Source organism: Octodon degus, unplaced genomic scaffold (assembly GCF_000260255.1).
Source record: "Octodon degus isolate 3935 unplaced genomic scaffold, OctDeg1.0 scaffold00076, whole genome shotgun sequence".
In the NCBI taxonomy this organism is placed as follows: domain Eukaryota; kingdom Metazoa; phylum Chordata; class Mammalia; order Rodentia; family Octodontidae; genus Octodon; species Octodon degus.
In genome coordinates, this window is record NW_004524652.1 from 1,268,543 (window position 1) to 1,290,537 (window position 21,995).

At 60.3% G+C, this 21,995-nt stretch overlaps 1 protein-coding gene across 2 annotated transcripts in view; it reads right to left on the reverse strand.

The window, feature by feature from the left end:
• Window positions 1–21,995, reverse strand: part of Adgrd1 (adhesion G protein-coupled receptor D1) — a 98,642-nt gene that overhangs the window by 23,562 nt on the left and 53,085 nt on the right. For both annotated transcript variants that reach the window (XM_023720630.1, XM_004635955.2), the window contains 8 exons: window positions 19,104–19,177; window positions 13,193–13,316; window positions 11,360–11,463; window positions 10,511–10,622; window positions 10,197–10,350; window positions 4,910–4,976; window positions 4,379–4,445; window positions 1,211–1,302 (listed from right to left, as the gene is read on the reverse strand). In XM_023720630.1, coding sequence (XP_023576398.1) covers window positions 1,211–1,302; window positions 4,379–4,445; window positions 4,910–4,976; window positions 10,197–10,350; window positions 10,511–10,622; window positions 11,360–11,463; window positions 13,193–13,316; window positions 19,104–19,177 — 794 coding nt within the window. The remainder of the gene's footprint in view (window positions 1–1,210; window positions 1,303–4,378; window positions 4,446–4,909; window positions 4,977–10,196; window positions 10,351–10,510; window positions 10,623–11,359; window positions 11,464–13,192; window positions 13,317–19,103; window positions 19,178–21,995) is intronic.

Sequence of the window (21,995 nt, forward strand, 5' to 3'; positions counted from 1 at the left end):
TCAGGACCCAAGCAGTACGCCTGTCCCAGGACCCAGAAACAGCCTGGCCTCAGGACCCAAGGACAGCTCCAGGAGAAGCCCCGAGAAAGGGGTCAGGCGCTGCTTTAAGCCACGCTTTGCTCTTCTGTAAAAGGAGCAGGGCGGGCAGGGACATCCAGGCTCCCTGGGGGCTCTGTCCAGCCTGTGGAGGCCCTTCTCCTCACACGTCGACAGAACTGTTGGGCACAGGCAAAGCACCAGAAGGGACCAGAAGGTGGCAAGGAGCTGCGGCCCTGGCGGCTGCGCCCCTCCTGCCCGATGTGGCCCCGAGACGTGCAGGTGGGAGGGATGTGCAGTCTACTCTCCCAGGGCACCGAGGGGCTGGGAGGGCACAGGGCCCTGCTAGCCACCACAGTGGGCAGGGACAATGGCCCGAATCAGGGGGCTACACCCGACCCCACCCTTGCAAACTTCCTTCCTTCCTAGCAAACTTCAAAGGCCAGCATGCCAGGGTAATTTACAGTGCTTGGAATTCATTATGGAATAATTATTTCATCGATCCGCTGCTAGCTTGTTTATGACATTTGCTTTCAAATCAGAAAAGATCTACTGTAGCAGCTGAAGTCACTCTGGAGATGTCTTGGCTTAGAATTCAAGTTCCCTGTATGCAAAGACCCCAGATCCTGGCTGGGAGCTGCCTGCCTGCCCCTCAGCCCCATGGTGCCCAGGGTCAGGGTGGCCATGAGACCCAGGCCCCAGACCCTGCAGTGAGTTCTGCTCCATGACCTGAAGCCCAGCCAGGGCCGCTGTCCACAGGAGGAAAGGGGCTCCCGAGGGCCCAGCTCCTCCAGGCCTTGCCACCAGGAGAGCAGCATGCATCAGGGTGTGAGGCCGACAGCGACGTGAGCTATCTGGGGACAGTGTCACTGCAGAGCTACCATACAGGGGTCTACACTGGGTCCTCTGGGACCTGGCCAGTAGCTCAGGGCAGGAAGCTGTGTGGACCTGGCCTCTGCATCCCTGGCCTCCGGTCCACATGGCCAGGCCAGACCGCAGCAGGAAGGCCCTCTCTAGGGTCTTCCCGTGAGCAGGTTCCCTTGTCACCGCTCCTCCCCCGCTGTGGCAAGGAGGCCACAGGGCGGAGTCTGCAGGTCCAACAGAGGGTGGGCAAGGTGGGCCGGCGCAGGCTGTGGGGCTCCAAACCCACAGCCCCTCCCCGCAGCCAACCTACTTGAAGGCACTGGGGTCCCCGTGGAGCTTGTAGCTGTCGGTACTGATCTGGGAGATGACCCTGGTGACCGCAATGAGGATGCCAATGTTGACCTACATGGAAGAGGGATGAAAGAGCGGTGTGGTGGTGGCCGGGGACCAGCAGTGCCACACGGGCTTTCCCTGCACAGACCAGCCTGGCTCTGTGTCCGAGCTGGGGGGCCTTGGGGTCACATGGGCAGGGGTCAGAGCTCCTCGTGAACTGCTCACTCGCATGAGCCTGGCAACAAGCAGCCTTGCCACCCATGACCCACCGGTGACAGCAAGTAAGAAACCACAGTGCAAAGTGCCCATGGAAAGACGGTCACCCCAGCAGGGCCTCGCCCAGGCCTGTCATCTCAGATGTCCTTGCTGCCCTGCACCCTCAGGGCTGGGGACCCTCCAGCTGGGGTCACTCAGGGCCTCCCTGGCTGCTCTCCACGGCCCTGGACACTGAGGGCTGCACCATCACAGGGTTCTTCCTGATTCTGAAGAGTCCTGAGGTCCTGGATACAGTCGGAGGCAGCCAGCCGCAGGCCAGAAGCCTCTGTAGGAGTCCTGCGCCCAACCCGTGTCCCAAATGTTCCGTGTGGCAGGCCGGGCGGCTGCTGGCCAGGAGTGATGCACTCCTGGGGGCTGGCGGTCAAGATGCCCCTCCCAGCTGTTGGCCCCACATCTGCATTCCCGGCTCAGCAGACAGATCTGGGCCTTCCCGCCCCCACTGAGACCACCTCATCCCAGGGCCTGCAGGCTCTCGAACCCAGCACCCGCATGTTTGCACTCTGGTCCTTCCCCTGCCAGCCCCGGCCGCCCTTCTGTCAGAAGGACGAGAAACAATCCAGCATGGTGGGCAGAGGCCAGCAGGCTGCGTGCCACCTGTGCCGAGGGACACAGAGGGCCAAGGGTGGGCTTCGAGCCACAGCCCATGTGTCCGCTCAGGGTGACCACTGAAAAGCTGGGTGTAGAGAGACACCCAAGCCTGGCACCTCCTGGAGGAGGTGGAGACCAGGGAATTCAGAAGATTGGGGTGGAGGCTTCTCATGTGTGTACACTTCTCATATATCCTTAAGTTCTTCTTTAAAAATTTTGAACCACATGTGTTAAAATTTCAAAACTCAAGTTACCTAACTAAATTTCAGCTGTAACTAGTCCCAAAATAAAAGAAAAATAACTCAAAACTCACCTCCTGTGATAACCCCAGCAGTACCCTGGGTCAGGAAGAAGAGACTGCCTCCACAGCGTTCTGGTGGAGGAGCCCAAGGGACCCAGGGTCACGTGCACAGGCGACACCACCCCCATCCCAATCAGCAGCGAGGATGCCAGCAGCCACAGAGTCCCCTCGGCAGCACGAGAGGTCTGAGCAGAATTTCAATGATGAGAGAACAAACCCAGCCTTTCAGCACCTCTCTGGAACTCATCCTTAATTTAACCACCATGACCCCAGGGCTGCGGGTGACAAGTGTCACCACAGGGGACACTTAGAGGGGCCTCAGCTGAGGAAGGGCGGGAGGTAAGGGGTGGGTCCTTGTGGGCATGGAGCATGGGGCATCGGTGCCACCCGAGAACTCACGCCCAACAGCCACTGGTAGCCTTCGTGCGGCGTGGAGTCCGATGGTCCTCAGGGCACGGAGCTCGGACACCCCAGCGGGAAGGCTGTGAGTGAGGACCCTGAAGGCCTATGCCTCTGGTGGTGTCAGCCACAGCCTGGGTTCCCTGGGGCCTGAGAAAGGACCCCATGCTGGTGCCACCCAGGAACCACAGGGACTTGGCTCAAAACACACAGGTTGCCGTCACCTGGGTTGGCTCAGGTCCCTCTAGCTGGACACACCCCTGTCCACCAGACTCCAAGTGACCGTGACGCCAGGGCTGGTCAGGGAGCTCTGGTCCTCGAGTACTGGACGAGATGGAAGCAGGACATTCCTGCCAATCTTGACAGATTCTGCTCCTCAGGGACAGCATCAGCTCTCCAGGAAGCCACATCCCCCAGGGCAGGGTGGACTCTACCCCCAGGTTAGAGCTATACCCAAGCCTGGTCAATCAGAGCACCCCTCTCCTCCAGCCTCAGATAGAGCTGGCCAATCAGAGAACCTCTCTCCTTCAGCCTCAGATAGAGCTGGCCAATCAGAGAACCTCTCTCCTTCAGCCTCAGATAGAGCTGGCCAATCAGAGCACCCCTCTCCTCCAGTCTCAGATAGAGCTGGCCAATCAGAGAACCCCTCTCCTCCAGTTTCAGACAGAGCTAGCCAATCAGAGCACCTCTTCTCCTCCAGTCACAGTAAGCAGTCTGTGATGGCCAGATACACAAGCTGGCCCATCAGAAAGGACTCCAGCCCAGTAATGTTGTCAGAACAGCAGCAAGGCAGGTTCATCAACGGCTATCAGTGACACAGTTGTGACATCACTGAGACCACCCTGGTGCTCGGGCAGGCGGAAGTCTGGCCTGTGAGCAGCAGGATTCATCTTATTCTGGGACAGCAAGGGACTTGGAAGCCACGTTCACTGGGAGCAACAAGCGGAGCCAGGCTGCACCTTGACTGCACCCTCTGCAGCTATAAACCCGATCTGGGCTCCCCCAGCTCTGACAGGGCGTGCAGCTCTCAGGGCGGGAAGGATGGTGGGGGGTCCACCCCACACAGCAGGACCTCCTGCCCTGGAGACCAACGGCACCAAGCCAGGGCCGCCGGGACACCCAGCTACACCGGCAGCCTCCCGCCACTGTCCCCAACCCGTGACAGCCTGGACTCCAGGCTGGGCAGAGCTCACACAGCTGAAAGCCCCTCAGACAGACATCATCCCTGGCCCGAGGGCTCCAGGGCTGTGACTCCAGGACAGATGATAACAACTGGATCCCCCAGCTAGTGCCTGTGAGCTGGCCTGGGGTTCTGCACCCCCACCAGAGGGTCCCCCAGCCACCGAGGCTACATCCACTCCTGTCTCCTTTCTCACACTCCAGGACGGCTTCTCCCGTAGGTGTGGCTTTGTTATAATTTCTGCTTCTCCTAAACCAAGGGCATGAGCTCCTGGTGACTGCAGGTGTTCTGTGTGGCCTGGCTCTGGGGCACTGGCCTCTCCCGAAGCGGTCAGGAGGAGCCATGTGGACAGTGGGCCCCTCTGTCCTCCCTGTGCAGCTCTGTGCCCCAGGAGCACCTACCACAATGACCAGCAGGGCGGGGCCCACAAAGGCCCAGATGGCTCCTGTCCCCAGCGACAGCCAGCAGCTGTGGGGAGAGCAAAGTGTCACTCATCAACCTGCCCCCACCTGGCCACCGGCCTCAACAGGGCTATCCTTAGCCTCCACCCCGCCAGGCCACAGCCAGCAGCGTTCTTGGTTCTCAAGCGTTCTTCCCCCACAATGGCCCCAAGACCACATTCCGGGATGCAGGGGCCAATCTGGGGCTGCGGGGGTCCCGGGCCTCCACACGCCGCCCCAGGCCACAGGCGTGCATGCAGCTGCACTCGGTCTGCCCCAGGGTTCCTGGGTGCTGGCTGAGAGCCACACCTGCTTACCCGAAGGCCCTGAGCGTGGGCTGGGCAGCCATGGGTGAAGAAGCCCAGTCAGGAGCTCCCAGGCCCCGTGACGGCTCAGGTCCTTGGCCCACGCTTTCTCAGCACAGATGCCAACCCCGACAGACAGAGACAGCACCCAGGCCAGGCGGCTCCAGACCCCCGGACACCCACTCACTTGTTGCTTGTCCCGTAGCTGTCCATGGCGAAGGAGATAGAGACGGTACAGATGACCAGGGGGAAGCCTGCAAGAGGGAGGATGTCACAAGGCAGCCCGGCCCTTGGCTCCTAACTCGCTGAGACCAGACACAGCTAGGCGGGAACACGGCCGGGCACAGACTGTACCCATCAACATCTACAGAAGCCCCCAGCCCGAGGCAGAGGGGTGGTGAGGACTCGCCCCAGAGCTGCAGGGAAAAGTTGGGCAGCTTGGCTGGTCTGAGGGGGCCGAGGGGGCCGGGTGGGCCGGGCGCCCTATCCGAGCCCAAAACTCCTCGGCAAGCTAACTGTCTCTCACCTGCGGGCTCTGAGCCTGGGTCCAGCCCACTCCTGCCTCTAGAAGCCCTGACCCCCCATAGCACCTGGGCCCTGGTCACAGCGGGCCAGTTAAGGACAGAGCCTGAGATTCAGCTGGGTTCTTCCTAAGGCTGCTGTCCTCCTGCTGGCCTGAGGGCGCAAGGGTATTAGCGGGACCAGGCCACACAGCCACTGTGGCACCTCAAGAAGTCAAGGAAAGCAAACTGCTGCCGAGTGCATCCAGCCGTGCCTGGAGCCCGCACCGTGCTCCTGTCTGCACTTGAGCCGCCACCTGTCCTTTCCTCTGGGCTGCTGTGGGGCGGCTGCTGTACCTGAAGGCTAAGCGAGAGCACGAGGCGCCATGGCTGTGCCACCCAGCTACACCAGGCCTCCTCCGAGTGGCAGCACGGGGAGTGCGCAGCAGGGCAGGCAACCCCAGGGCCCCAATCCGCAGGGCTTCCTGCCTCTGCAAAGCCAGGGCTCTGGGGCTCTGCTCTCCCTAGAGAGGTGAAGGGGACACAGACCAGGTAGGATGAGTTGTGTTCACACGCCAGCGCCCGGGATGGACACAATCGCGAGGCACTGCAAGTCTGTACTAGTAAAAATAAAAATCTTTTAAAATTAAGTCCTCCTGGAGCCTCTGGCCCAGCTCTGCTAAAACTGGCCTGGGCCTCACCCTGGGGTTGAGGGGGTCATGGCGGTGAGACCCCATGGCCTCCCTGAGGGCCCTCCAAGGTGCGGGCTCAAGGCGGCGAGACCCCATGGCCTCCCTGAGGGCCCTCCAAGGTGCGGGCTCAAGCCGGCGAGACCCCGTGGCCTCCCTGAGGGCCCTCCAAGGTGTTTCTCGGCTTCTTGGGCTGAGATGGGGCTGGCTTGGCCTTTGTGTGTGAAGCAGTCAACATGGCAGGAAGTCCCCAGCCCTGCCTCTGCACGCTGTGCTCTGCCCACCACAGGGTTACGTGCACGGCTGGGCGTCAGGGCCTCTGGAGTGCAGCCGGAGAGGTGGCCATGAGCTGCCTTTCCCGGGGACCTTTGTCACTCTGGGCCGCCCGACCAAGGGCAGGAGCTGCTCTGGGGTCCAGGCCGAGTGTTTCCTCTGCTGTGTTCTCCTCGAGGGGGAGGGGAGCCAGGACCCTAGAGGCGGCGCTGCCCCCGAGGACTGGTCTCTGGGTAGCTGTGGTTTATGCCGCAGCCTGGGAGCCACTCTGAGCCCAGGCACTGACTCTGACATCCTACGAGGACTGACACAGCCGAAAGAGGGGGAGGGGGAGGCCAGTGGTCAGCAGGGACCTGGGCCCCTTGGGTAGCTGCTACAGGCCCTGAGCTGCTTCGGGGTGGGGGGTCTGCAAGGGACATGCTCTGGGTTGGATTTGGAGGAGGAAGCCCATGAGGTGCAACTGGGCTGGGGAAGGAGCCCGGGCCTTGGCGCTACATAGGCCAGCCGTGCAGCACAGGGACAGCAGGGCCTCTCTGGCCTCCAGTTTTGCTAGGGACAGGAGGTGCGTGTGGACAGCGGGGTGGGTCAGAGTGGGAGCTGATCCCTGAACAGCCACATCACAGGGAGGAAGGGCCCCAAGCCAATGCCCCGCAAGAAGCCCAGGCCTGTGCTGCTCACTCAGGCCAAAAGCCAAGCCGGCCGCTACAGTGGGGGACGGGGCCCTGGGCCTCTGACAGGGTGATGGCAGAAACAAGACCCGAGGCAGAGGGCAGGCTGGCAGAGGCCGTGGGGGCCCAGGCTCAGCCTCCAAAGAGGCCACGCGTGTCCGGGACCCCAGCCCATGGCTCCTGACAAATCATTTGCTCAGCTCTGTGTGGCCCACGCAAGACACCCCCCACCAGGACATCACACCCACACCCACAGCAGCCACACATGCATTCTCACCATGCCACACCCACATAAGCCTGCCGTGGCACACGTTCACACACATGTCGCAACCTCACACCCACAGTAGCACACAGGCCACGTCACACAGGCTCATTCACCGTATCACACACCATGCATGTGCACACACACAGCCTCACACACAGGTGCACACCTACCATGAGGCCGTGAGCTCGCCCCCAGGCTCCTCCCTCTGGCAGGGCTCCCCACATGCCCTGTCACCCCACCAGCTGGCTTCACTGAGGCTTAGCACACATGCATGTGCCCACACCCTGCCTCCACGGTATGTGACTAACTCCTCGTGGAATCGGTGAGTGACATTTGGTGGCCGCCCCACCTCCTACCCCTCACTAACTGCAGCCAGCTGCCCCGGGGGATAAACAGAAGGAGCTGGGCTCCTGGGGTGGACAGCAGAGGACACTGGCCTGGGGGCCACCTGGGCTCCTGTGTGGGCTGCAGGTGGTACAGACGGGGGGAGGTGGCCACCCACACGCCCTGTGCATCCCTGTGGGGCGTCGCTCCTCGGCTCCAGCTGCAGACAGATCACACGTGCTGACTGGGAATCTCCATCACGAGGCTGAGTCTGTACCAGTCTACCCAGATGAGGCAGGTCGCTGCCCGGCTGGTGCTTCACAGCGAGTGTGAAAACTTCAGGCAGCCCAGCCAGGCGCAGGCAGGGTGACCTGGCCCCAGGCTCCCTCAGATGACAGGCCAGAGAAAAGCTTCCAGACCCAGGGCTGCAGACGCTCTGCAGAGCACCTGGGAGACCACGGGTGCACAGGGAATCGCCTTTACTCAGGAAGAGAACGGCCGAACCTTCCTATACACCTCAAAGATGGTGCCGAACGACCCCGCAGGGCTGTCACCTGGGGTGGGTTTGTGCTGGGCATGCTCTGCTGGCCGCGAGGGGACGTGGGGGCAAGCCCGACAGAGCCCCTGGGACCAGGGGGCTGTGCTCAGAAACACGCGGCCCTGGAGGGGCCCGGACCCTGCGCTGCTGCATGTCACCCGCACCCAGATTTTGAGGACGATGGCAGGAGTGTGACGCGCGTGCGCACAGGGCGAGCAGATGGCAGAAAGCGCTGGGAGGGGACCCGGAGATGTCACGGAAGACCTGGCAGCTCGGCGCAGTGCGTTTCCCAGGACTAACAGCCCCAGAAAGGCACGTGCGCGCGGCGACACCACCTCCACAGCAGCGAGGGCACAGGCATCATTTTGAAGGAACAATCAAGGATCCAGGTGGAACTGCGGGCTTGCGAGGTGCAGAGACGGAAACGAAAGTTCCACCAGAACGCCTCGCGGTCATCCTAACGCACGCACGCACGCACGCACGCACTGCACGTATGCACGCCTCACTGGTGAAGGCGATTGTGGCATTACAAGGGACGGACTAAATGCACGCCCTCCTCGTGTAGCGCCTCCATCCAGAGAGAAAGAGGAGTAGAAACCGGCGATTGCCTGTTGGGCGTGTGACAACCAGAAAAGCAACCCTTCCCCACAGCGCACAGCGGGGCCGTGGCTCCTGTGCCACAGAGCGGGCGGAGACGCACAGGCTGGTGGCCGAGGCGGCCAGAAACTGCAGGGGGGACGGTGGCGCAGCACCCCGCAGGCGCGCCGGCCTCTCCTCATCTCGGCTTCCTGTGAGGTCAGAGAGGACGGAACAAGCGGGAACAGCAGAAGAAGGGGAACCGCAGAGCCGGAGTCGCCCTTCCCCACCCGCTGGAATCCGGTAGGAAGCGGATGTAACTAACTAAGACGGACGCAATAACCACTAGAACGGCTAAGGAAAAAACAACTCAGAAATGCAGCGAAGAATCCATCAGGGAATTGAAGGGTTACACTAGAAAATTTCACTTATTTCAAAGGAAGGCAGTAAACGAAGAACAGAGCAAGAGAGGTCACAAGTTTGTGGAAACGTGGACGAAAGGCAGATGTGAACACACACCAGTCGAGGTGCTCGCTGTGGAGGTAGAGTAGACCCAAGAGCAAGAGTGGACAGCTGGCCCGGGCAATGCCTGCGGATCCCGGACGCGAACAGGCGGGGCCAGCAGGAGGAAGAGGACCCGTGCAAGCAGCAGGGCGCGCAGCCTGAGCGGCTACTCAGCAAGGACTTCAGGGAAGAGGAACGCCGCACCCCTGAGCCACCCGTCACCCTAAGCGGTCGGCTCATCAGGACAAGGAACACAGTCTGCACAGACCCCGGGGTGCAAGGCAGGAAACAAGCGGTCAGGCTGAGGACAGAGTGGACTCGAGGGCTGCCTGCTTGCGGCAGTGCGGAGCCCAAGGCCAGGGTGGCACAGAGCAGTGACACAGTGACAGCACAGAGCCCCAGCACGCCCACTGGCACGGCACAGATGGCTCTTCCCTGCAGCTTCTTCCAGGCCGATCGTGACTGGTCCACAGAGCCAGCCTGAGCACACTGTTAAGGGGAACGGGGCCACACGAACCACCCAGGGTGAGCACAAGGAATTGGCCACCAGTACAGGGAACAGTCTTGGCCTGTGGGACTTGGGCGCCACACACGTAGGTGACCAGCGGGCTCATGCAGGCGAGGGCGCACGAAGGCAACGCGGGCCCTGATGAGCACTTGGGAAGACAGTGCCTCCCGATCCAGGTGGCAAGCCACCCGCTGAGAACCAGGACGTCACACAGAGCTCAGCGGACCGAGAACGAGGACAGCGAGGGCAAGCAGAGGGGGAAGTGACAACATCTGGAGCACAGGCTCTGCACCAGATGACAGGAAATTGGGACGCGGTAGCGCGCACCTGTAATCACCTGTGATCCCAGCCTTCGGGAAGCTGAGGCAGGATCGCTAGGAGCTCGAGGCCAGCCTGGGCTATGCAGCGAGACCTTGTCTCAAAATGACAAAACTAAACCAAACACCCCAGGAAAATCAAGAAGACCACAAGTTGCTCCATTAAAGGGCGAGCAAGTGGGTGAGTCGGGAGTGTCAGGAGTGTCTCCAGGGCTGCGAGACTTCAGCCTCTGCCGGAGCAGCAGGGCTCGCCTCCACCCCCAACCCCATCCACCATGCTCCGCCCTCCCGTCCCCCCCATGCCCCACCTACCCCATCCGATGCCATAGTAGTAGAGATGCTTGCCGCCCTCTGACCCGAACACCTTGATCACCATGCTGTATAGGTGCAGCCCCTCCACCAGCATCCAGGCGAAGGCGCTCAGGAAGAAGTAATGTAGCAGCGTGGCCAGCGCCTGGCAGGGGACCTGCGCCAGAGGGACACAGGGGTCCCCAGGTGCTGCGGGCTCCACTCTTGCTCCCACTGCCCCCTGTGGCTTTGTTTCCTGTCCGGCTCCCACTGGCCCGCAGCCACACCATGCCCTTGGGAGTGACCTTCAGCAGGGCCAGGTACAGCCAGCCACTCACCGTGCCCGGCTCTGCATGGAAGCTGATGAGCAGGAGTACCTGGGCCACCAGGACGGCACAGGACAGGTTGGCGTGGATGTGGTAACGCTGGTTCCTGATGGTGCTGACGGAGCTGCGGGCAGGGCGCCAATAAGGCCAGGCTGTCGACCCTCCTCAGCAGCCCAGTGCCACCCCTGCCCATCCCGGGGCTTGGCTTCACGGCCTGCGCAGTCTGACCCCACTGCCTGCCGCTGCTGATGCTCTGCCCTGCCCTGCCACTGTGCCCTTTTCTGTTCTCCTTTTTTCTTGAGTGTTAGGGATTAAGCCCAGGACTCTGCAAGAGCTGCACCCCATCTTTTAGTCTGAGATGGAGTCATGCTAAGCCACTGAGCTCCTGGGCCAGCCTGGAAGTTGGGGTTCTCCTGCCTCTGCTTCCCACGGAGCTGGAATCACAGGCATGTGCCACCGTCCTGGCCCATTCTTGGTTGTACCTGCCACAGGGCCTTTGCACCTTCCCTCCTGGGGCTCCTCTCCTCTGTCCCCATGGGGCATGGTCACTGTGTCACCATGCTGTCCCTGCTGTAATCCACCCGGTTGTTGACTGGCCCCATCCCTAGGGCAGTCAGGTTGCCAGAGTCAGGGGGTGCTGAGGTGCAGGCAAGGGTTGCGGCCCACTCTGGCCCGGCTATGATCCCACCAGAACTTGGAGTGTGGGCCGGGGCTTTCCAGGCCTTTCCGGCTTGGCTGTAGCCTTCAGCCCTGACACTCTGCAGCCTGTCTTCCCCACCAGCTGTGGCCCCCAGCCCCTGTACCCCAGATCAGAATGTAGGTGTTGGAGCAGTGGCCCTGAGTGTGGAGGAGGTGACTCACGACAGCACGGCGAAGGTGACCAGCGTGGCGGCCAGGCAGAGCACGGACAGCACACAGCCAACATAACTGATGGACGACAGCGCCACCTGGTGTCCACGTGGGAGCTGCGGGCGAGGAGAGGGATTGGGAGAGGGGGCTGCAAGGGTCCCAGCCTCCCAGCCTCCTACTGCTAGGGCTGCAGCTGTGGCCCATGCATGCTGGGTTCCTAGTCCTCTGCCAGTCACCCAGAGCTCCACAGCCACTGGAGGACGCCCTCCCTGCCCACCTGGCTAGGAGGTGAAAGGAGTCACTATGCCCAGGCAGGACACCAGGGTTCCATGTGTCTACAAATGACCTGAGGGTGGGCTCTGCTCTGGTCACATCTCCTCTCCCCGGCCACAGCAGGCCCTGTGCTGCCCTTCCTGCACCGCTCTCCTCAGCACCCACCCTTGGGACATGTAGGCTCCCTGGGTCCTGAAGGTCAGCGAGCATGCCCTTGGGCTCCAGAAGCTGTGGGCTCCCTGATTAGCAGGCCTGGAGGACCTGTGGCCCTCACACCCATACCGCCCTCCACCAGGATCACAAATGCAGCCGCCTGCTGGCCACCACCAGTCCCCAGCCTTCAGGCAGTGACCGTCTAGCCACAGTGCTCTACCCAGGGGCTGTCAGGTTGGACCTGGGAAAGGTCCCCTGTCCTGGCAAGGGATCCTGCACCCCTGCAGGGCAGGGCTGTGCCAGGAAGAGGCAACTGGAGAGAGGAGTGGCCCAGCCCAGCACTTGCCAGGCGACCTGCAGCTCCCGGGGACCAACCCATTCCCTGCCAAGGGCACAGCTCTCGATCCCAGTCCTGGCCTTAGGAACCCTCTTCCGGATGCTGATTTACTCATGAGCTGTCTTACTGAATTCCACACAAACTGGTGAGTGCCTGGGTCAAGGTCCAGGGAACTGGAATCCCCAGGCCAGGCCCACATGGCAGTGCCCACCCCAGCTGCAGCTTCCTCCACTACTGCGTGGAGATGTGGCTTCACTTGCCAGCCGCAGAGCCTCATCCTAGCCTGGGCACCTTGAGGGGCTCCTAGGACTGCCCTGAGCTCCTCTTCCCTGGGCAGCAGCCCCAAGATCCCACTCCTGGCCCCAGCCCTTGCAGGTGAACCCCACCCTGGGGGACCCAGGAGGAAGGAGGGAACCTCAGAGGGCATCAGGAAGTGAAGACATGCGTCCCCAGGATAAGCTGGGCCGCAGACCCGAGCACCTGCTCAGGGCCCAACAAAGATGAGGGCTCGGTGTAGGCTCTGAGGCGCCTGCGTGTGCTCTGTAGATGTGTGCAGAACTGGTATCTGCTTAAGAATTCTGCCTTAATGTCTTCAATGTTCATGAGAACGTTCATTTTTAGCAGGGGTAATTTTAAACCATTTTTCAAATCAACCTTTTCTGGCAATGAACAGATGTGGTCTCCCACGACGACACCCACAGACTGTCTAAATCTGGTGTCATCGCTATCAGGCAGTGACAGATTTGTACTTGCACTCATCTCGGATTCAGAGGGTCCGGCCTCCTCCCATATGACGGAGGTGGGTGCTCCCTGTGTGGGTCCCTCCCCTCCCCTCCTGTCCCCGGCATGCAGACCCTGCGACCTGGATGTTCACTGTCCCCTGCCAAGTCTGTCTCGATGGGCTGATGGCCCCGTCTCGGGACCACACTGTCCCCCACGTGCCCTTCAATCTGGTGACAGTGGGTCCGAGCACATCCCAGGATGTGCAACAGGTGGCCAGGCCAGGAGGACCTGGGACCACCGGAAGCCAGGCTGCCAAACCTCCACCCCCCCACCCCACCCCCGGGGCCCAGCTCACTCACCTCCAGCGGGACCACTTGCATGAGGATGGCAAAGTTGGTGAGGTGTGTGCAGCGGCAGATGGAGTGGGACAGGTTTCCTTCCCTGCGTGCACAGCCCTGGCTCGACCACACACCTTTCCCAGAGCTAAGCACACAACAGAGGTGGTCAGAGGGGGCCATGCGGCCCAGAGCTCCAAGCAGCATGGAAGGCAGGCAGGAAGCAGAGGCCCCAGCGCTGGTGAGGCCTGCGGAGGCCCTGACCTTGCCTGGTACCGTGGACAACACATGGGAGGCTGTGGGCCAGGAGCACAGGCCCTGTGTGGGGCCTTCACCCAGTCACGAGTGGCGCTAGTCACACGCTATGGTAATTCACAGCCCGCCCCTACACATCTGCAGAGGTGATCAGAGCTGATGGGCACGGGCACTGTGAGGCACACAGACGTGATGAGACACTGTCCAGTACGGACTGCTGGGACAAGATGCAGGGCACCACGGTGACAAAGGGATCGCACACTCCTCTGAATGCAAGTGTGACTCACACCTGGGTTACCCAGCACGCCCGAGCATGGTGCCTCCAGAGGCCAGGAGGCCAGATGACCCGAGCAGCCAGGTGGGCCTTCACCTTTGTCCTGTGATGTTTCTGGTTTTAATCCACATGCTCCTTGGATAATTTCTTAAAGAATAAGCCAGACGAAAGTGGCCTGAAGGGAACATGCTGCCACATGCACAGGTCAGTCCTGGAAGAGACGGCATTGGCCAGGACGATGCTCCTGCCTGCACTTCATGTTTAGATTCCAACAGGTGCCGGGCAGGTGTCGCCTTTTGCCCAGGGCGGGGCCTCTGGGGAAGACATTCCTAAAGCAGGAGTGGTTGATGCCCTCAGTCTGCCTTGGAGTCATATTCAGCTATGATCCAAATGCCTCAAAGATGTGGCGGGAGATGCCACTGTCAGGGGAGAAGGGGTGGCCCCGGAACCCTGTCCTGTACCTCTCCATCAGTGTCCTTGGGCCAGTCACTTGGGTGTGGCATTTCTGCCCCAGGGAAGCGTGAGTCCCTGCATGGGTGGGACCTCAGTGATGGACAAGCTGTTCTTGTATGGCCAGCGGTCTCCAGGGACACGCAGTGGGCACGGGCTACCATGTCCCGTACCATTCCCTAGGCTACTTTGCCGGACCTGCAGAGGAGGGGTGCTCCAAACCAGGAGGGCTGTGCTGTACTCCGAGGTGCCCGGGGCATTGCCAGGCAAGGGTCCGCATGAGCACCGCAGAAGTGAAGAGCAGCCCCTCTGAGGGGCAGGGAAGTCGCGCACGTCACATACTCCAAGTGGCGCCATGACGGAGTGACCCTGCCAGCATGGCACCTTTCTGTGTGGTACAGACCGGGCTCAGGGCCGGCGAGGCAGGAAACATACCCTGCCTGGAGCGGCCCTGGCCCGGCTGCACCCAGGCGGGAGACATTCCCCTGGGTGCACGGAGAGCGTGCTGTGTGCCGCTCCAATAAAATAAACATTCACTAATGGGGCCAAACACAGACAAAGGGGTGGAAGGACGCACAAAATGTTCAGTGAAACAAGACGGCGTTTCCTGCAAGCGATACGGAAACTATTGAAACAACACACAAAAATGCCCTGCCCTGTGGCTCCCGCCCGAGAAAGGGACAAAGAGGGACAGGCCGTAAGCAAAGGTCGAAGGGGACATTGGCTTTTCTTAAACATTTGTCACTGTTGAAAAGAGTACAGCTTCACAGAGAAGAAACCTAAAACGGCTAGAATCCAAGACCAGAGAAGACATCTTCCAAAGTAAAAGCGAATGCCTTCTCAGCCAAACATCCCTGCGTCCATGCCCAGAGGACTTGCACCACAAGAAAGCCGAGGGACGGGGCGGGGCGGAAGCCCGGGTCTGCACAGGACGCGAAGCTGCTGGACGGGGCAGCCCCGCCTTCGCGTCTTACTTGGCACTGCTGCACGCTGGCTCCTGGGCGACAGCAGCCGCTGCTTCCACACCTCTCTACAGCACTAGCGAGGACACGGCTACACAGAAGCCTGCGCGCAGCAGCACTGCAGAACACACTTGCTACGACCGAATGCCCACAGCCAGCAGACCACGCGGGGGGGCCACGCGTGATACACGCCCAGGCAGCCACCACAAAACGTGAAGAAGAGGCATAAATTCAAAGTCAATGGGAGAGACAAAACAGCACCATAATGCTGCCTTGAAATCCAAGTGAAGCCAGGAAAAGTTTGACATTAAAAACACACAGAAAAGAGAGCAAACTTGGGAAGCATCTAGCAAAATAGTAGGCTTCACTCCATCAATATTTATAGAAATATCGATTGTCTATACGCACCTACCAGGCCGGCCAGATAGCTCAGTGGGTTAAAGAACCTACTTAGGCAGATGCAGGGACTGGGGTTCAACTCCCGGTGTGCCGTGCCGGCCCCGTCCCCGGGGTGCACTGGGAAGGTGATTGAGACTGGCGTGGTGATTCAAGCCTGTAATCCCAGTGCTTGGGAGACTGAACACAGGAGAATCAATACGAGTCCGATCTGTGTAGTGAGACCCTGTAGATCCTGCACTAAATATAAATAAATAGGCAGACAGACAGACAGACAGACAGACAGATAAACACACCTATCAGAAACAGAAATTTCATGACTAGGTCAGAAAACAAATCCAGCCTCAAACAGTCTGAATTTAAAGACAGTAAAGAAAAATGTAAAAAGCCACAAGGAGCCATGGCTAAGTCCATGAGGACGCTGGCCCACGGGGGTCCTCTCACACCTCTGGCCAGACGCGAGGATGTGGGTGCTCGAGCCCTGGTGGGAGACAGCACCACAAGCCACGGCTGGCTCCCCTGTGCTGCACAGGGCGAGGGCACGGCTCCTGCCACAAGGCGCAGGCTGTGTGGACGAGCGTCAGGGCTCCGGCTTGTCTGAGGGGGCGTGGCTGGAAGGGAAGCTTGCATGTGTTCCATACAGATGCAATTTTTCTTTCCAAATCTCTTCCATCCATGTTTTGTTGGAGCCATCAATTCAGAAACCAAGGATACAAAGGCCGAGCGTAATGGGTAGCGCATTCTGGCAGGCAGTCATAAGGACAGGGAGGCCAGGGCATACCTAGCCGTCAACCGGGTCTCGCTGGCATTATGGAATTCTCCATCAAGGACTGATTTTTTTCAAGGGTACATTGCATATTCACCAAGGCTGAACATGTCCCGGGTCGTAGGATGACTTCTAACAAACTTAAAGATCAAACTTCCAGAAAGTGTTTTCAGGTAACCGACTATGTGGAAATGAAACGGCACATCGCAGAATTATGTACAAGTGGAAAAGAAAGCCACAAGGAAAAGTTAAAAACATTCTGAATTTGATAAAAGTAAAATAACAGAGCATTTGTGGGATGCAGCAAAACTGGCACTTCCGGGAAAAGGAGGGGCATTAAATGTTTACATTAGAAAATAACCAGCTCTTTAAGCGGCTGCTTCAACAAAGCAGTCAGGCTCAGGTTGCTGTGGTTTGATCCCCACAATTCAAGCCAGCTAAACCTGCCCTGAAGGCATTCGGAGCAAAAAAAAAAAAAAAAGAAAGAAAATAACCAGGGGCTGTGGAGATGGCTCAGTAGAATAAGCACTTGCCTGGCAAGTGCAGGGTCCTAAGTTCAATCCCTGGTTCCGGGAAAAAAAAAGAAAAGGAAAGAAAACAACCAAGATTTCACATCAGCTATCTTGCCCTCATGTTAGGAAATTCCAAAAAAAGAAAAATGAAATCTTTAGGTGGTAAACAGCCCCCTGAGAGATAAGTGAGAGAGGAAGAGCATAAATCAACAAAATCCATAACACATGCGATAAAGAAAAATCAATCACGCCAAAAATTGTTTCTTTGAAATAATAAATAAAATAGATAAATGCCCAGTAAGAGTGACTCAGAACAAAGAGAAAAGACACGCACTGCAGACACAAGGAATGAGAGCAGGACACCACCAGAAACCAGAAGCAAAAAGGCCAACCACAGAGCGCAGACTCTGTGTCTGCTCACAGATTAAGCAACGGTGGCCTGAATAGCCCTGGGTCCATCAAGGAACCGAAAGTGGGGAGATCGGCCTGCGGCGGAAGGCACGGCCACACGTCCATCGGTGAATAGCCCTGGGTCCATCAAGGAACCGAAAGTGGGGAGATCGGCCTGCGGCGGAAGGCACGGCCACACGTCCATCGGTGAATAGCCCTGGGTCCATCAAGGAACCGAAAGTGGGGAGATCGGCCTGCAGCGGAAGGCACGGCCACGCGTCCATCGGTGAATTCCTCCAAAGTACGAGGAGTAAGTGGTAGGAATTCTATATACACTATCCCAAAAGGCCTTCCAAAGAGGGCCTTTCACACAGGTATCGTTGCCTCCCTACAAAAGCCACAAACAAACAAACTACAGACCAAGTTCCTTCACAATTACAGACACAAAAATCCTCAATAATTCCAACAAATTAAATTCAGCAAAGTCCAGAAAGGACAACACACCAGAACCAAGTGATTATCCTGGGAGTGCAAGGCTAGTGGGATATTCAGCTTTTTCCTAATCCTCCGATCTGGAAACGACCCCTTGGCGGCCCTCAGCAGGATACACAGACCAGCCAGGCTGGGTCAGCCCAACTGCCACGGCCCAAAGGCCACGGCCCGGCACTGCCCGTGAGCTATATGCACGTGCTCCACCAGCTGGGCTATGCATACCAAGAAGCAGGCTCCAGGGCCACTTGCCCCAAGCCACGCTACAGCGCCCCTGGGGGCAGGGCGGCACTGGAGACAGAGGCTGGGCCAGTGGCCGCAGAGCTGGTGGGGTGTCTCTGAGTGCAAGGGCATGTCTTCCCGCTCTGGCCACGCCCCGTCCCACCGTCCAGCCAACAGCACAGTCCGTGAGCAGGTGTGGCTTGCTGAATAGCCACTGACACTAAGAAGTAAGCGTTAGAAAGCGGCAGGTGGGAAGGACGCAGGTCCTGTATCCACAAGGCCACGGTCTGAGGGGGGTGAGGCTGCCCGGCACCTAACAGCAAGTTTTCAGGCCCATTTCCCAGATCCGATCCGTTCCTCGCTCCCCAGGCCGCTGCACTGTCTGCGTCTTGGTGAGGTTCAGCACACGCGGCGTGTAGCTGCCTCCCTAACACGGAATTCCTTCCCTCTGGACCTCACCAGGAAGTGGGAGCAGACCACGGCCACGGGAAGCTCCATGGTTAATTCTGAGGACCCCGTGCCTGATTCCACGACGGCTGTGCTAACGATTCACAACCCACCCACAGCCAGGGGCCCGTCTCTCCACCCGCCAGGACTGACCCTGTGTCCGGCTGCAGCGCATTGCGAGTGTTCATGTGGACAGTGGCCTGCACCCCCTGGGGACCTGGCTGTTGTGCAGCGGTGGCCACCGCACCTCCCCCCTTCAGCCGAGGTCCACTGAAGCCTGTGGTGCATTCTAATCAGGTCATCGGTTGTGTTTGCTTTGTGGCCTTCCACTGTCTGAGGTCCTGGGTGCTGGCTCTGGGATCAGGGGTGCTTTTCAGAGCCTCTCACACCTCTCCCTCAGCCTCCCGTGAGAGAGGACAGCAGGGCACCTCCCGTGAGAGAGGACAGCAGGGCACCTCCTGTGAGAGAGGACAGCAGGGCACATCGGAGCCCCCCTGCAACAGCAGGCTCCACCTGCATCACTGATGGGGTGAAAGGTCAACTCAGGCTCTAAGAGGCCCCATCCTGCGGAGTCCACGGAACAGGAAGCCACATCCCCGGGACTGGAGAGAAGGCACCTGTACCAGCCGGTCCCTCCTCCCGGTGTCACGTGTGACCACGTTGCCCTCCTCTGGTGCTATGTGACTCGGCCCGGCTGCCCCCGTTCCACCCTGTCCCCCCGCCGCCCACCCTGCTCTGCCCTGCTCACATGGTCCCTCCCACGTAACAGTACCTGAACTCCAGGAAGGCGCAGTACAGGAAGACTCGGTTGCTGGCATTGGTAGCATCCACGTACTGCTTGCGAGTCTGAAAGGAAAGGGAGCAGGCGTGGCTCATGACACGCTGAGGAACCAGTGCCGGGCCCTGCCATGGGACACCAGGCTGCGACCTGCAGGCCCCCCTCTACTGTGATTGGTGTGGCCTGCTCTGCCCACAGCAGCCCTAAGCAGGCCCTCCCAGGCGTGGAGTGTGTGGCCCACAGTAGCCACTTACTAATTCTCTGGGTGAAGTGGAGAAGGGAGGGGCAGGTAAGCCCGGCAGCATGAGGCCACCACCTCCAGGGCTCTCAGGCCCCAGCTGGGCTTGCCTGGGGCCAGCTTGGGGCTCAGCAGTGGCAGCTGGGCCCTCACAGGACTGCGACCCCAGGACAGCTGGCGCCCGACTGTGCCCAGCCGGTGCAGCGCCAGTTCTCCCTACCCCACATGCTGCCACCTCCTCCTGCCCAGCACCATCCAAGGCCCACCACTGTGCAGCTGGGCCTCAGCTGTGGGCCGCATCCTGCCCTGGGTGCAGGGCACCAGCCGGGACCAGGCTGTCAGTGACAGCACAAGTGGGACGCAGAGCCCGCACAGCAGGCCTCCCGGGCAGAGGGGATTTCCGCCCACTACAGGACATCCGGCCAGATGGCGTAACCACCGTGTACACATGGGGCACACGGTGTGGGAGCGGGGGCCACACTCTCCCCAGACTTTCGGGCTTGGAGACACGCAGGAGCCCTGAGTGGCATCAAGGACCTTTGCCCACCAGGCACAGGGAGCCTCAAATCTCAGCTCCAGATGCCAGGGGCAGCAGGCACCCCTAGGGGTCAGTGGGAACCGTAAGGGCGAGCAGGAGTCCTGAAAGGTCAAACCTTCCTTCCTTCTGGCCCCGTGGTTGCCCCTGTCTGTCGCAGGCACCTGGCCCCACTAAAGCCACCTGGGGCACCACCCGTGCCACCTCCCTTTACCCTCAGCAACAAATTTCTCCTAGCCCTCTAGAGTCCTGCCCATGTGCCCCTCCTGGGCACGTCAATCCCAGGTTTCCGCAGGCGCTAAGCCTTCCCCCATTTCTGTTTCTGAAACCTGGGCCTCAGTGCTGGGGCTGCGCCAGCTCAGGCACGGGGGGAGATGAGGCCCCACCGGCCCCCATGTGTCCGCAGGGACCCTGCGGCTACCGGGTGTGTGCAGGTGGGCATGGTAGTGGCCTTGTGCTCTGGAAGGGCACCTGGCTCCCTGCCTCTGTGGCATGGAGAGAGGCTCAGTGTCAGGAAGTCTGGAAGCCCTCGCTCGGCACAGCATGGGCTCCCCGGGGGTGCCGTGCGCCTACCATGACTGCCCCTCCCCACCCTGACTCTTCGCGCCTGGCCCTGGGCAAGGTGTGATGGGGGCACAGCAGCCAGGAAGAGGGGGCCTGTCCTGGGGCAAGGTGCTCCTGGGGTCAGGGTCAGAAGATGGGAGGGTTGGAGGGACCCGTGGGGCACAAGGCAGTGTCTCCAGTTTCACCACAGGGGGGGGCACCGTGGCAGCAGCCCGTGGGCCACGTGCAGCCCGTGAGCCTGAGAGGCTGGTGGAGCTGCCAGCTGCCACCACAAGGCTGCGTTTGCTTTCCATGCGTGTCCCGTGCCCAGAGACAGCTCAGGACCCAGAGTCCCTGCTCCCAGGAGCTCTAGCCCAGAACATGGTGCCCAGCTTCAGCACCCAGTGGGGCGCTCAGGGACGTGGACATGACACCTCTGTGAGGCCATCGCCACCTCCTCCACCACACAGGCCTGACCGGTCCCTGCTGGAAAGGTGCCCGTGTGGGCACGTGCCCAGGCTGCAAAGCACTGGCGGCACGGCTGCTGCTCTGCTCGGCAGGACGGGCTCTGGGTGGACGCTGAGGCTCTCCACGGTGGCCTCAGCCTGGACGCGAGCTTGGCCTCTCTGGGAGGCTGATTCCCCAGTGTCTTCTGCCGCAACCGTGCCCGCTGCGCCAATGAAGAGCAGCCGTGGAGAGCGTCCACACAGAGCCTACTCAAAATGTTCTCCCACTGTCCCAGCAGGGCTCATTTCTGGCCTCTCCTTTCTGTGCGGAGTAGAAAAGTAACGCGGAATGATGGAGCCTCACCCTACAGCCTCCCTCTGAGCTGACGTGCTCGCCTATCTGTGCCAGGGGAGAGGGGACGCAGAACCCAGCTGGGGGCCAATGCCCAGGCCACCCTGACCCTGCCCGGCTGCCAGTGACCCTGGGCGGTGTGCCCCTCCTGATGGCAGCGAACGCCCTCGCTCGTGCTCCGTGCCCGTTCCCTTCCCAGCGACGTGTGCCTGAGGGCGTTTACTCCACAGCCCCAGCTGTCTGCCCCAGAGCCCACCGTGAGCACCACGAAGTCCACTAAGGTGAGTGGCACCTGGCCTCGTCCCATCCCTCGCCATGGAGACTGCATCTTCCTAGAAGGGCTGTCAGTGCCCCCACCTTAGACATCAGAGACTTGCTGTCACTCGGCCCCTGACTTCAGAGGCGTGGAGGGGCCCTGTCCTCTCTGGGAGCCACAGGGTGGGTGGACAACCAGACGGGGACACTCACACCTCCCCAAATGCGGACCACCTCCATCCAGCTCCTCGTGAGGACGCATTTCAGGGACAAAGAGAACGGCAAGGCAGGAACCTGCAAGGACGAGCCATGCTGCAGGAGGAGCCGCCCCTTGGAGGGGGACCTGGTCCACTGAGGGGAGCCCCTGACCACTGAGGGGAGCCCCGCGCTGCCCAGGGTGAGGTCGGCAGTGAAAGCCATGGCCACAAGCACCACGGAGAGTCCAGGCTTCGATCTGGCTTCCGAGCTGGGCTTTAGAGTGAGGCTTTTCTTCACTGTGCTCCTGTCATGAAATCTA